Source organism: Chenopodium album, chromosome 21 (assembly GCF_948465745.1).
Source record: "Chenopodium album chromosome 21, dcCheAlbu1.1, whole genome shotgun sequence".
Taxonomy (NCBI): Eukaryota; Viridiplantae; Streptophyta; class Magnoliopsida; order Caryophyllales; family Amaranthaceae; genus Chenopodium; species Chenopodium album.
The window spans coordinates 9,317,613-9,333,215 of NC_137854.1; the positions used below are offsets into that span (position 1 = coordinate 9,317,613).

At 36.4% G+C, this 15,603-nt stretch overlaps 2 protein-coding genes and 1 pseudogene across 3 annotated transcripts; 2 read left to right on the forward strand and 1 right to left on the reverse strand.

Moving 5' to 3' along the window:
• The first annotated feature begins 297 nt into the window (after nt 1–297).
• Nucleotides 298–1,623, forward strand: LOC145602916 (protein JINGUBANG pseudogene; annotated as a pseudogene).
• A 745-nt stretch (nt 1,624–2,368) lies between these two features.
• On the forward strand, nt 2,369–8,906 carry LOC145600115 (extra-large guanine nucleotide-binding protein 1-like). The gene is made up of 9 exons (XM_081656002.1): nt 2,369–2,618; nt 2,758–4,285; nt 4,374–4,511; nt 4,597–4,701; nt 4,784–4,966; nt 6,220–6,397; nt 6,579–6,823; nt 7,513–7,673; nt 8,065–8,906. Exons 2-9 carry the CDS (start codon nt 2,957–2,959, stop codon nt 8,663–8,665), a joined length of 2,940 nt encoding a protein of 979 aa, XP_081512128.1. The 5' UTR covers nt 2,369–2,618; nt 2,758–2,956; the 3' UTR covers nt 8,666–8,906.
• Nucleotides 8,907–9,292: 386 nt separating this feature from the next.
• LOC145600116 (protein root UVB sensitive 4-like) lies at nt 9,293–13,976 on the reverse strand. 2 transcript variants are annotated; one of them, XM_081656004.1, is made up of 10 exons: nt 13,399–13,976; nt 13,030–13,176; nt 12,600–12,746; nt 11,747–11,809; nt 11,592–11,668; nt 11,005–11,110; nt 10,492–10,591; nt 10,246–10,397; nt 10,046–10,111; nt 9,293–9,739 (listed from the first exon to the last, which is right to left on the reverse strand). In XM_081656004.1, exons 1-10 carry the CDS (start codon nt 13,867–13,869, stop codon nt 9,491–9,493), a joined length of 1,578 nt encoding a protein of 525 aa, XP_081512130.1. In that variant the 5' UTR covers nt 13,870–13,976; the 3' UTR covers nt 9,293–9,490. The 2 variants fall into 2 exon arrangements, with proteins under 2 accessions (XP_081512130.1, XP_081512129.1); XM_081656003.1 differs by having other exon boundaries at nt 10,246–10,415.
• Between the last annotated feature and the right edge of the window lie 1,627 nt (nt 13,977–15,603).

Consider the following 15,603-nt stretch of genomic DNA (forward strand, 5'->3'; position numbering starts at 1 on the left):
AGATATTTATTAACAAAACCTTAATCCTTCTGGCTTTTTTTAACTTCTCTTGTAATTATTCATCTATAATATACACTGCAAGACATGTAAAACGGTACGGTGTCAACAAAAAAAAAATCTTATTCACAAGCATCTTATCAAATTTTGTTACTAGTTACGATTAATTTCATGTACAAATTGTCCAAAAACTTTTCTATTCTTCCATAATATAAACCATATAAATTAGATCATCTCAATCTTCATATCAAGTTTTTATTTAATAAGCTAAATTTCAATTACTTTTGAAGTTTGCTTACAATGTTTGGAAGGTCGGGAAGTTTACAACCACAACCACAACTTTGTACTGATAATAGTTTCGAGCATCATCAATATGAACATCGTTCCAACACTATAGATTCTACAAACTCTTCACCATCAGAGAATACCGGTTGTGCCTCACCATGTTCTAAATCCCCTTGGTCAGCCCATATGGCATTGCCAGGCCCCATGCTTGAAGGTAGTTTATCAAACAATGGAGGCCATTATAATTGTCTAATGGGCTCATTGATACGAGAAGAAGGACACATTTATTCTCTAGCAACCTCGGGGGACTTATTATATACCGGGACTGACAGTAAGAATATACGTGTTTGGAGAAATCAAAGAGAATACTCTGGGTTTAAATCAAACAGTGGCCTTGTCAAGTCGATTGTAATATCAGAAGATAAAATATTTACCGGGCACCAAGATGGAAAAATTCGTGTTTGGAAAATGTGTGCTAAAAACCCGAGTGTCCACAAGAGGGTCGGAACTTTACCTACATTTAAGTCATTCATGAAGAAATCTATTAGACCAAAGAATTATATAGAGATAGGGAGGCATCGCAATGCATTGTGGATACGACATTATGATGCAATCTCATCGCTTAGCTTGAGTGAAGATCGTAGCTACTTGTACTCAGCTTCATGGGACAAGACTGTGAAAGTATGGCGCGTATCAAACTTTAAGTGCTTAGAATCAATACCTGCCCATGATGATGCTGTTAATGCTGTTGTTGCTGGGTTTGATGGGCTCGTCTTTACGGGGTCTGCTGATGGCACAATTAAAGTGTGGCGTCGTGAAGTCCAAGGAAAAGGAACTAAACATTTCTTTTCACAATCGCTATTAAAGCAAGAATGTGCCGTGACAGCATTAGCAATTGACCCAACTGCCACAATCTTATATTGCGGTTCATCAAATGGCCAAGTTAACTTTTGGGAAAAACAAAACTTTGCTTATCCATGTGGTACCCTAAATGGGCACAAGCTTGCAGTGTTGTGCTTAGCTACTGCAGGAAGCCTGGTATTTAGTGGATCTGCAGATATGAATATTTGTGTATGGAAAAGGATTACTAACGAGGATACAAATATTGATGATCATATTTGCTTATCGATATTGACTGGGCATAATGGTCCTGTCAAGTGCTTAGCAGTCGTGCCAAGTGGGGAAACATCTTCATTTGATTCAAGGTGGGTTTTGTACAGCGGAAGTTTGGATAAGTCGATTAAGATTTGGAGAATATCAGAAGAGGACCCTGATTCAGTCGTCGCCTTCACTAGAAATAATACCCGACAACATGGTAGTCTATCATTTGCTTTTCGATGACGGTGATAACTATATAAGTTTTTTTTAACGTGTCCGCTCTAAACATGTGTATATATATACTTTAACCTCTTCGATACGCTTTTCTCTCCTTTTGTAATAGTCTATACACTAGATTATCATTTGGTGTACGGTAAGCTGACTTAGTAACATAATGACAAAATTTTGCGAGAATTTAACTTTCCTTAAATATTTGATACTTACAAATATTCATTCTGAATTTCATCGGTGTCATTATGATATTCAATATTATTTGTCTAATTTTACTATGGAGTACTACTTTAGATAACTAATCTCTCTCTTTCTCTCATATTTCTCAACAACTTATCAATTTTCCGATTTTAAATTTGTTTGATCTAATCTGAATTTGGACCGATGAACATCTTAGCTAATACTCGTACAAAGTATACCACAAATCTCCTACACTGTGACACTGTGTACTTTGGTTACAACTTACAGGGGATCCATTGGTTCAAAAAACACAATTCCATGACAAAGGCCCAACAACAATACAAGAGACAAAAATTAAATGAAAATAGCACCAATTTCGATTCACATGCTAGACACGTCATCTTCTTCCCCATCATCTTCAACCTAGCAAACCTCCAAATTTTCAAAAACAGGACAACAAACAAAAAAGTGAAGATGAAAGATTCCATCTTTTAACTACGAATGGAACCCAATTTTAGTTTTCTTTTTATAAAAATAATAAAAAGAAAAAGAGGGTGTAAAAATAAAATACTACTGTAAATTAAAAAAAAAAATAAAAATCCCATCTTCTCTTCATCCTAGTTTCCCCAATATTCCCTCTTTTTGCTGTCCAAAAAATAAAAAAAATGCTGTCTTTTTCATCTTTTTTGGGTTTCCCACATTTTCCCAAACACATTTTCCCTCTTCTTCACCCCCACACAACCCTACACCATCACCAACTCCACTCTTCAGACACCCTCTTTGGGTTCTTCAATCTTTGTCTTTCTTTCTCTCTCTTCTTCTAGCAGGTACCCATTTTCTCTCTCTTAATCTTTGTTTGTTTAATTTAATGTGATTTTTATGTTAAAGTTTTAATCTTTTTGCCCTTTTCTTTGTGATTTTTTTGAGATTTATTTTGTATGTTTTTGCCTACCCTTTAATTTTCAGGTTAAGCTGTTTGTTTTTATACAGTATAGTGGTGTTACTTTTTTTTTGAAGTAATTATGATGAGGGTTTGTTTCCTGGGTGATTTAATTGTGGAATTGTGAGATGGGTATGGAAGAAAAGTAGAAAACTAGGGTTTAGTAAATGTGAGCTGTAAATTGAGCTTAATTTTGGAAATTGAGGGTTTGTAGATTCAGGGAAAATGTCTCCAGAGATGGGTTTTAGTCCTGTTGTGGAGGATGATAGTGTGGAGGAGTATGCATTTGCTATGGAGTATAATGGCCCTCCTTTGAGCTTTGATATTCCTCGGGCGGTCCCGATTAATGTTGAGAGTATACCTCTTGCTTCTGTTGTTACTCAAATCCCATACCCGGAGAAGATATCGTTGCCTATCATAAATCCTGTTCTTGCTCCTGATGGTCTGAACAAGAACTTTTCTAGAGAGCTTAACAAAGTAGGGTCTGGTAATACGAATGTGTCTCCGACCTCAGTGATAGATTTTGATAGGATTACGAGTGTGTGTGAGCATGAGAGAGATGTCGAATTGGCCTCAGAAGCGACCCTTTCGCCAACTTCAGTTGATGTGTTTGAAAAAAGAGAGAAAAGTGGTCAGGAATGTATAGAAATGGGTGATGTATGTAGCTCAGGCACATTAGAGGATTTGAATTGTCGTGGTGAATCTGGGGATTGGTCAGGTTTGATAAATAGCTCGGCGGAGCTGGCTTCTTCTTCGATAAGCCATGAGCACTCACGTGATTTGGTAGGTAGAGGTGGAAGTTCATGCCCATCAGAATACTGTGAGAGCTTTGAGAAATTACGAGAACTCTCAGCAGTTTCAGAGGCCTCCATGGCTTCTGGTCCTTCACAAGATAATCTAGACGCTGATGATTTGAATGGTCGTGAATGGGGCTCAACAAAGTCAGTCTTGAGCATGGAGTATTTGTCTTCCTCACTTTCCTCTTTTAGGACAGGAGAGTGCAAAAGCATGCCTCATAATGATGTTAAAAGGCCCGCTGTGACATTTCGCGACTCTGATTCATATGATGATGTTGATGAGGAATTGGTTTATCGTGAGGTTGAAAGACTCAGACCAAAGAAGGAAGTTCTGCCTAGATCCAAGAAGGGGGTCTGCTATCGTTGTCTTAAAGGTAATCGATTCACTGAAAAGGAGGCTTGTATTGTCTGCAATGCAAAGTATTGTAGCAATTGTGTTCTCAAGGCCATGGGGTCGATGCCTGAAGGAAGAAAATGTGTTGCATGCATTGGATATTCCATTGATGAGTCTAAGCGAGAGAATTTGGGAAAGTGCTCCAAGATACTCAAGAGACTGTTAAATGATTTGGAGATTCGACAAATATTGAAAGCTGAGAAGCTTTGTGATGTTAATCAGCTGCCACCTGAGTACATATGCGTAAACGGAAAGCCTCTATGTCATGAGGAGCTGCTGTTGTTACAGACCTGCCTGAACCCGCCTAAGCACATCAAACCAGGAAACTATTGGTATGACAAAGTATCTGGACTTTGGGGAAAGGTGAATATTTTCTTTTGTCTTGTGGTTAACTTTTCTTCGACTTTCACAGTTTTGCTTATCTGTGAGTTCTGCACTGTGGAATTTGCAGGAAGGAGATAAACCTTCACAGATTATCAGTCCACATCTGAATGTTGGGGATCCCATTAAAGCAGATGCAAGTAATGGAAATACCCGCGTTTATATAAATGGTCGAGAGATTACGAAATCGGAGCTGCGGATGCTGCAGGTTAGTATTCAATAAATTTTTAAGATCTACTCACATCTAGTTAACATAGATACATTTGGTAAGTGAATTTTTTGGAATATTACAGTTGGCAGGAGTCCAGTGTGCTGGTAATCCACACTTTTGGGTAAATGACGATGGTTCATACCAAGAAGAGGGACAAAAGAACACCAAAGGCTACATCTGGGGCAAGGTATGAGAACATCTTGTGGATGTATCTTCTTTGTTTTTGCATTTTTTCATTTGTACTGTTATTAATGTTCTGCTCCCTTCAGGCGGGAATGAAATTGGTCTGTGCTTTCCTGTCACTGCCTGTTCCCTCAAGATCTAAGAACCCTTGCACAGAAGAAGTGAGATATGATGTTGAAAGACCAATTCCTGATTATATGGAGAGATCACTCCAGAAGCTTCTTTTGGTAGGAAATAATGGTTCAGGGACAAGTACAATATTTAAGCAGGTAGTTATTCACCCCCAATTATGCTTCTATCTTGCTTATAAATCTATTTATAAATGTTCAGTTTGTAGCTGAGGAATTTGATGCTCAGTATGCATTTGTAATGTATTACGTAATCTTTAAATCCAGTGGGGCCTGTTAATTACGTTAAATAAATGCCTCAGATCTAAGTATCATTGATGTGAAGTGCACAAGCTCAGAAACACATGCAGATGCTGACTGTTTGGGCTGACGCGAATTTAAACTTTAGAAATTTCAGTTCAGTTATGCATAAACTCAAAACCTCTCATATGGGAAGAAGTAATCTGAGAGTTTAAAATTATGGAAATGTGGTTTCTGTTTTTGTCACTTCTCCTAAGTTGTCATCTAGGCTCTATCTGGAAACCCCCATGTAACTTTCTCATCCCCCTGTAATTCTATGTCATTATGTTTTCTAGCTAATGTGCATGAACTTTAATGCAACTGCATAATAATTGGACGTGCTAGTTTCCTTAAAATATGTGTAATCTAACACTAACAGAAAAATGGATTTCCTGTTCATGGTAATTATGTTCAACGGTTTTGACTATTGACTTTGACAATATCGACCATAATACTGCCGCTGCATGGTTAACAATCTCAGCATTCTAGTTATTTGTCAGCTTGATTTCATGAGTGATCTGACGATGCTCATAGATACTACTGTACGTAGAAGAACTTGGGTTTGCAGTATTAATGAAAAAGTTTGATAAATTCCCGAGTTTTATAATACTTCCTCCGTTTTTATTTAGTTGACGCGTTCAATTTAGCCACACATATTAAGGAGAGGATAGAAAATGAGAGAGAATGATAAAGCAAGTGGGATAGAATAGTAAATGCAAAGTATAAAACTTACCCAAAAAGTAAACGTGTGAACTAAAAATAAACTTCCTAAAAAGGAATACGTGTCAACTAAAAAAAATGGAGGCAGTACTTCGTACATTCTTGTCGGCTGTGAATTTTATAATACTTTGTATATACATGTTGGGATGTGCAATAGAGTGGACTGAATTATTAGATGAGATGAGTGTTAAAAACTTATCTAACAAGGACCCTTCTTTTCTGAATTTGTTAGAGAGAGGATAAATACTTCTACGTTTTGATCCTTAATCTGTTTAATTTGCTTAGCACCATATTTTGGTGTTTTTGTCAGATAGAAGTACTTTCCTTTCTAAATTATGATTATGTTTTAAGAGTATTTATTATTCTTGCTAACTGTTTCTAGATAATTGTTTCAGGCCAAAATTCTTTATAAAACCTCACCTTTTTCTGAAGACGAGAGAGAGAAAATCAAGTTGATGATCCAGGGCAATGTTTATGGTTACCTTGGGATGCTCTTGGAAGGCCGGGAGCGCTTTGAAGAAGAAAGTTTGCTGAGCCTGCCTGAGCAGTCTTATGATACAGTTTGCCAGCAAGGTATTGTTCTCTTTGTATGACTGTTGGACCACATATATCCTCCATCCTGTCTGTTTTCTGGTCTTGTAGAGGGGGGCTGAATCAGGGATTTGTGGAATCTAATGTAATTTAATTATCACTGGCAAAGAGATCTTTTTTATTCACACCCTTGGAATTACTTGCTGAACAATCTGATTTTCAGAGAGGAGTACTCAAGGGAGTGATGAGATGACTATCTATTCCATTAGCCCAAGGCTGAAAGAATTCTCTGATTGGCTTCTTAAAACAATGGCATCTGGCAACTTGGAAGCTATTTTTCCAGCTGCAACTCGTGAATATGCCCCATTGGTTGAGGAGTTGTGGAAAACTTCAGCCATTCAAGTCACATATAATCGAAGAAGTGAACTTGAAATGCTACCTAGTGTTGCTAGTTATTTTTTGGAGCGGGTAAGTTTATGTAGTGCCTTGACTTTTTCAGTGTGATTTAAACAACATATGCAAGACTATATTTATAAATGCCTCTTGCTCGAACCTGTTGTTGTGGATGAAATTATCTCAATATGCTATCACTGTTATTAAGTTGCTTCCATGACTTTTGAATTTGCTTAAGTAAGACCATCAGCGAATATAAATTTGTTATTAACAAGTCCTTGACCCTCCTTGTGTCCCCAGCTGGTTCTTGGTTTGTTAAAAGCAAACGGAATATGAAAATGGTATGAGAATTAAGGTTGAATCTTGTGATGATGTGTAACTTTTGCTGTGTTATTAGCTGGTGCAATAAATTAGCTTGAGTAAAAGAAGGCAAGAAAATCTTGGGACATTAGCTTTTAACAGGTTCTGTTACTTTTTTTAACCTAGTATTACCTCAATAAGTGCAATAAATTAACTAGGTAAAGGAAGGCAAGAAAATCTTAGGCATTAGTTATTATTAAGTGCTGTTACTTTTTTTTAGCCTATCATTGTTAAGCATGTAGCCTATAAATACACGTTAGCTGTAAGAAGTTTTGCCATGCTTCTACAGTTCACTAAGCTGGTCACTTTTTTCTCCCAGTAATTATGATGAATATGTTTTAGTCAATTTGTATGTTTTGTTAGATTTCTTAGACTTACTAATGTGATTGTGTCTCGTTATTTAGGTTGTTGATATTCTGCAACCAGATTATGAGCCATCAGATTTGGATATCCTTTATGCTGAAGGAGTGACCTCATCAAATGGCCTAGCCTGTGTGGAGTTCTCATTTCCGCAATCAGCTGATGATGACATAGACTCTACTGATCAACATGGTTCTTTGCCTAGGTAAGTCTCCCTCGTATGTACTTCAAGGTTTGAGGTAGCAGTTACTACTTTTACTAGTAACTAATGAACTGTAGCTAGTTTTGTGTTGGGCTAGTTGGCTGTTTAAATCTTTTCCATTCCCCAGAAAGATTCACACTTCACAACAATAATGGTCTGGCTCCTAAAAGGATGGGGTCGGCTACACAGACCAAAATGTCATTCCATTAATCAATTAACATTAGTAAAGAGTGGCTGCCAGTCTACTACATTTGTCAACTGAATTATTTTTCGTATTCATTTGGTCTTTCTATTGTCTCCTTTGTTTACCAGATTTGTAACTGAATTCTTTTGTGCAATCTTTGTGTGTTTTAGCAGTATTTGATGTTACTCTTAATTTTGATTGTCAAAATAGGTACCAGCTGATCAGAGTACATGCAAAAGGTTTTGCAGAAAACTGCAAATGGTTAGATATGTTGGAAGATGCGAGACTCGTGATATTTTGTGTAGCACTGACAGACTACGACCAGTTCTCATATGATAGTGAGGGAACTCCAGTGAACAATATGTTGCTGAGCAAAAAACTCTTTGAAAGCATTGTTACTCATCCAACCTTTGAGCAGATGGACTTCCATTTGATTCTGAACAAATTTGATCTTTTTGATGAAAAGATTGAACAAACTCCACTTTCTGAATGTGAGTGGTTTGAGGATTTCCAACCTGTGATAAGCCAAAACAGCAAGAGCTTCAGCAGCAGCAGGAGCAGGAGTATCAATCATAATCCTTCGCTTGGGCAGTTGGGTTTTCACTATATTGCCGTAAAGTTCAAGAAGCTTTACTTTGAACTAACTGGCCGGAAGTTATTTGTGTCCTCAGTGAAGGGCCTAGAGCCTGACAGTGTTGATGCTGCCTTAAAATATGCAAGAGAGATTGTGAAGTGGGAGGATGAAAGAATTAATTTTAGCTTGAGCGAGTACGCGATTTACAGTACAGAGGCCAGCTTTTCATCTCACTAAATCTTACTTAGTTGAAAAAGCATTTCTTGTAAAGAATTTTATATTCTTATTCCCATTTGATAGTGATCAGCTGATGTAAATATGCGGCGTGCAAATTACATAGAAGAATTGAATAGGTTGTATGAACTGACAATGTCCATATATTTTTACTACTAATTTCTGTAAAATGTAAACAGAAAGAACCAGCGGTTCTTGTGCATCTTATTTGGTTCCACCGAAAAACAGTCACAATTTGTTGAAATCTTTTCATCAATTATTGTCTCAATTGATAGGCGTTATTCTTAATTTTTTTGTCGACAAGTTTTAACCAACTTTGACAATAATCTACAGGTAAAGTAATTGTTGAAACCTTTTCAACAATGTCTCAATTGATGGGCATTATTTGATATTCGTCGACAAGTTTTTTTCTAACTTTGTCAATAATCTACAGCAAACTTCAGGCAAAACATAAGATAAAAAAAAATGCTTGAAAAAGGAAATTAGATGTGAACAAGGGTTTGCATTGTAGAATACCCAAAGTAACAGATTATAAATCTTAATCACAAAAGTCAATATATGCGTACCACTTTAGTATAGGAGTATCACATTTTTGCTGTGCTAAAAAAACGAAAAGAAATTATATCAGCAGGGCAAATGGGCAACCCATAGAATATCTTTATTTACATGTATTGATGTATATGATGTCTGAACATGTGACATTCAGTTACAAACAGGTGATTTGTGCTCACCTACTTCTACAAATTTGTATTCATCAAAATTTTGTGGCAAAGCCAATTCAAAACTACTTCATACATTGTGAGCCACGTGAGCCAGGAAAAAAAACAATTAAAACTCATATTTATCATCAAAAATGTATCGAGCTTGTTCATGTGTGCCTAGCAAAATATTCTTGGTAGCCCAACTCAGATCTAACATTTGTTTATGCAGTGTGTTAAGGTTCGACTGTGCAAAACTCTTACTATCTTGAGACAACTCCAACCACTTCATGATATGTGAATTTGAGATATGGAAATCTTCTATGACGTTCTTCCCCTTGCTGCTGCATGAAAGGAGTGTCTGACGAATGTAGCATGCCTGCAAGATATAAGAACCATTACTAGTTTTCTGGTGAATCTGATCAAGTTCCACGGCCTTTGGCTGAGGCTATCCCACCTAAGCACACAGGCTGAGCGTAAGCCGGGTTGTGTCGGCCCATGTACCACCATAAGCAATTTACATTATTTATAGATTGACCAAGCCAACTCAAAGGCTGCCAGGGCCTGCCACACTGGTCTTTGCAAGGTGCACTCAAGACACAACCCATCGCCCCACAGGCCACAGCCACCTTTAGAACAGGACAGGATGGGGAGGGGGAAAGGAAAAGAGCTGAGAAAAGTCTACCTGCAACAAACCCATAATGATATCCTCTGTTCTTGCACCTTCTCTTAGAGAAAGAAGAATTCCTTGCTAATTTGCATCACAGAAATAAAAAAGGTTAGACAGGTCATAATATACAGGATGATGCCATAAAAAGAGCAAAGGAATTTTTTTTTTTTTTTTTTTTTTTTTTTTTTTTTTTTTTTGCTGTCAAATGCACTCACTTTTCCAGATCTTAGTCCATAGCAGGTTTCTAAGCAGATGAAATAGAAATCCTCCCTGCTCAGAGAGTTCATTGTAAACATGGTCAGTCCAGGTATCTGTCTCTTGGGATCCAAGCAACCAATTCTAATTGGCCAATCTCCTTTGTTTCTTCCTGTTTCAACCTCATGAGCTTTAGATAATTAAAGCTACATTTTGTGTCTTTTGGCTACACTTTAACCAATGATGCTAACAAGAATCAAACTCACCAGCCTCCAGAAGGTTAATTCCTTCCAGCTTGCTTACTTCAGCTGGTGATGGGACATATCCACACTGAATCCATTTGTCGAGAATCAGCTCAAGCCTATCCTGAAAATAAATCTCAAGTTAGACACTTTCTTTAAATCCTATGAAAGATGAGCAAAGTCCTTTATCTGATAACTCAATAGTCTCGCATAGGGTGGATGCTACCATTGTCCTAAGGAACAATTGCACGGTCCAACACAGATTCTCTAGATTCACATTATCACTAATCCCTATCATTCCTCCTCAACTCTCGGGCCCCTCAAGTAAAATACAAGGCAAGTGACATAAGCACTTACCTATAAACATTATCTCATGTTCCCCCGTACCCCAATATAACCAAAAAAGAGTGACGATTAATGATGCCTAGTATTTATTACGAAAGCCTAATGATGAAACTAATTATGAAAGCCTAATTTCATGCATACAAGAAAATGAATTACTTTTGGGGGAGGGGGTAGAAAGAGCCATAGGCCAACCTTGGTTAAAGTCTGCAGATGCACATGCTTCAGCGATTGGTAAATTCCACACAAGTCAATTGCTGAGAATATGGGGTATACCACAAACGGCAAACCTGCTTGCAACCTTCAGTAGCATTACTTAAATTGGTTAGTCCTATACAGTATACATAATAATAAAAAGTAGAGGACCAGAAGATAATGAGCTTTATACTCGATGGACAAAGTTAATGCAAAAGGAATCTAGTGACAACTGACAAAAATAATCAATACAAAACATGAAAATTACAAGTCCCAAAACATGCAGAACAGAGGAGATAGAAAATCTCATCTTTTGCGAGGGATTTGCGGATGAAAAAGTATTCACATGTTTTGAGAGGAATCTAATTGATGTTTTGAGAGAAATCTAAGTGATAGATAAAGACATCCAGAGTCATCCAGAGACACAGTGTGGAAGGAGAGAAAGACTAATGCCTTAAACAAGGACTTCTTATTTGACTTTCACTGGATTAGAGAACTATTTGAACTAGACCAACTTTGTATTGAAACTGCAAGTACAACATTCTAAAAAGAACAGAATATGACAGCATTATGATGGAGGGTCAAACCTTTCATTATTCTTGAGCATAACATTTAATAATGCAGCCAATAGAAGACCCAAGTTATCAAAGCACACTGTTTGGATCTGAAACCCATAAGAAACATCAGCATGTATATTAGGAAGTGTATAAAATAAAAGGCATAATCTCACATCACAACCAACCTGGGCTTTAGCAGAAACCTCACCCAAGTTATCAGCTAATGCAAAACTCCGATGTACGGCTGTCTGGCAATGCATTGAACAAAGTTATATTTCAACATTATGAACTAGAATAACATTGATCTATCTAGGAAAAAAGCCAGCACTTAGGTACTTATTATTGCTGAAACAGACTCCTAAGAAGAGTGATGCAAATGATGTAGCTAAAAGAGAATCTGAAATGGAGTGAGACTACAGTCTCAAAAGCATAGAGAATACAAAGTATAAAGGAAGCAATTCTCATTTCACTCAGTTAACCCTTGAGATAGCTCTTAACATCTAATCACATTGAACGCCATTAAATCATATACCTACGGCACAAAAATTTCAAAGTACATCAGACAAGGCTGTCCCAGTTTTTAAGTTGAAAGTCTTAAGGGAACTTTTAGAGTTAAATTTGTTCATCCCCTGTATGATGATCTTAAAATCAAAAGGTATTCTCTGAAGCCATAAATAAAAATTTCTTGTAAGTTAATATAGACCAATAAGTGAAGAAACATACTAAATGAGAAATAAACCTTCTAATTGCAGCACTAAGGGCCTGTTCTCATTATCAGAACTCAGCTGAATTGAACTGAGCTGAGCTTAACTGAAATGAAATGAATATTTTATAAGAGAAGGAAATTAGGAGCTGAACTGAACTGAGCTGAGCTGAATTGAATTCAATTTCAACGTATGAGAACAGACCCTAAGTATACGAAACATAAATTTTTAATGAGTTCATCAAGCTCATAAGTCATAAGTAGTTCTGATTCCAGCAGCAATAATAATCCAACAAAATACAGAATTAAAGCATATGTTGAGGGCGGAACCTTACACCAGTTGCCAGATAGCATGCCAAGCTTATCTGTTTAGCAATATTGGCCACGGAAGCAAGCAACAAGAAGCAATTTGGAAAAGCAGGGGTCATCAACTCAACTCCAATGCTTAAGCTGAACATAACTGAAGTCGCGAACCTTACTCTCTTCAACAATTCAGAAAAGATCAATATAAGTGATCTGCATATGAAAGTGAAAGAGAATACTCTTCATTCACTTAATTGTTTTCAAATTTAGATTTCAAAAGCACAATCCAAAGCATCCACAAACTTCAGTAGCATAATACTAATTTCGCATTTATCCTTTCCCCCTTACATAAAATAACCGCACGTATAACATAATAATAAACTTATGATGATTGCAGCTTAAATGACAGCTGACATAGTGCTCAAACAACTAGTAAAAGAACATAACACAAACTTGGAATACCTTCAAATTCGTATCGAAAGCTGAACCTACACAAGCTGTATAAATGCACCTACTCAGTCTACCTAGTCCATCCTTCAACACCCAGTTCATAGCCGCAGCCGACGGAAGAGACTGAGCATACCCTACTCCAATTGCTCGAAACATTGCCTAATTTCATCAAATTACAAGCAGGTCAGCACAATACAACTTATCAAATTACAAGCAGCTCAGCATAATACAACTTGGTGTTCTTTATAGAGAAGTTATCATCGATTATAAATCAATGATAACTTCTCTATAAAGAACACCAACCCAATTCACTTGATTGAAAATTTACACCAAAAATACAAATTAAATTAAGTTTTTACCAAAATCCAATAATAAAAATACCTGTGTTGCAAGAACTTGAAGGGAAGAACTAAAAACACGATGCAAAAACTTCCATTTGACATACTCAATATAATTCTCAGTAACTTGCTTTGGTATGAAAAAATCCCTCAAAATCTTCACAAAATTTCTAATACCCACTTCAAAACTTTGAACAAAAGTTAGTGGGTCCCCATCATCAACACAAACAAGCTCCAATAAACCCTCATCCCAAAAATACTTATAATTTCTCCCATTTTTTCTAATTATAACAGGGAGGTCAATTTTTGACAAAAATTGGTGCTTTTTGATAAAGGGTTGCTGAGAATCTGAATTTGGGGTGGTAGTTTTGAAGGTGGAGGAGAGAGAAAATGTTTTGAAAGGGGTGGTGGGATTGGAATTGAGGAATTGGGGATAGAAATTTCTGGGAAGAGAAGGGTTCCATGAAAATTGAAAAGATTGTAAATTTGAAGGGAATTTTGTGGATGATAGCATAAGAATTGAAGATTGGTTTTATGGGGATTTTTTGGGTGGGAGATTCTGTGATTGTTCAGGCAGAAAAATCTGTTCTTTCTTCTTGGTTGCTGAGGGTTTAGGGTTTAAGCGTTCTGTGCTTCTGTCAAGAATTTCAGATAAGAGTTAACGGGAGTAAAAAATAATCAATTTCCATAATTATGTCACAATTATTTAACGATATTTCGAATATCGTCCACATCAATACAAATTATTAGCAGTTTTCTCTATTTCAATAAGCTGTTTTAGGGCCTATTTTGATTGATTGAACCGAGTCAAACTGAACTGAACTGAATTTATGGGAGCTAAACTGAACTGAATATTTTATGAGAGAAAGAAATTAAGAACTGAATTAAACTGAACAATTGGAAGTGAACTGAACTGAAAATAGTCTGAAGAGAACAGACCCTTGCTCTTAATGAAACCACTAATAGCGTTTTCTTACAAGTAAGAATATTAAACTGAATTTTGATATATGTGCATTCATAAAACCGCTAATTGACATTGACGTGACAACATGCATATTTTTGTAAAATGCAGTGTACTTGAGAAATTTAGCTATTTTCAAGTATATTCTATGAAAGTCACTCCTTATTCCTCATCATTTTATTTATTTATTTTTTTTTTTTTGGAGATGCTTTCATTTGTCATGTCATATGCTAGCAATAATAGATGGATGTTTACAAAAGTTAGTTGATTCTTTTTCTCGTGACTTTTAGGGGTGAGCAAAAAATTTGGGTACCCTGAATCGGAACCAGAACCTGTTATGAACCGCAGGTTCCGGAACCGGAACCTATACAAGAGGTTCCGGTTCTGGGTAGCAAATTGGAGAACCTGTTGCAACAGGTTCCGGATCAGGTTCTCAATTTTTTGGAATCGGAACCTGTAGGGTACCCTGTACCTGATAAAAATATCACTTAATTTTAAATTATACACTAATTCTTATTCAATTTTTAAATAATATATATCAAAATTACAATTATAAATATATATATATTAAATTTGTTAGACAACTACTATTAGTTTGTCTTATTTGCGAGTTGTAAACATTATAAAATTAGTGACCAACCAGTTTTTTATTAAAAAATCTGTAAAAAGTTAGTGAGTATCTTATAATACAGGGTACCCTGAATCGGAATCGAAACCTGTAGGTTCCGGTTCCGGTTCCCAATTTCTAGGAACCTGTTCAACAGGTTCCGGTTCCCATTTTGAGGAACCTGTTGCAACAGGTTCCGGTTCCGGTTCCTGGAATTTTTACAGGGTACCCTGTTATGCTCACCCCTAGTGACTTTTATCGATTGAGATTACTACAATAAATGGTAAAACTTGTCTCTATTGATACATTGTTGTATTTGATATAGTCCTCCATATTTGTTGGATCTTTAATGATTAAATCATTAAAACGGGGAATTGAAACATATACGAAGTATATTATATTCTCCGATTTTTTTTTTTTACTTGCAATAGACTAGTTATGATGATTTATAGCTAAATAAAAATATAGTTATGTAAGATCTTGATGGATTTGTCTTGATTTATCCTTTCATATAGTATATTTTTTTTACACATTAGTGATTACAATTATTAGTGATTGAAATGGGAAGTGTATATTAGGCCTTCAGGCTTGCATGAAAGAGGTGTGAAATTGAGCATTCACTTGGTAGATGGTGCATGAAGAAGGTGTGGGGTTGAAGATGATCAGGGAGTGGCCAATAT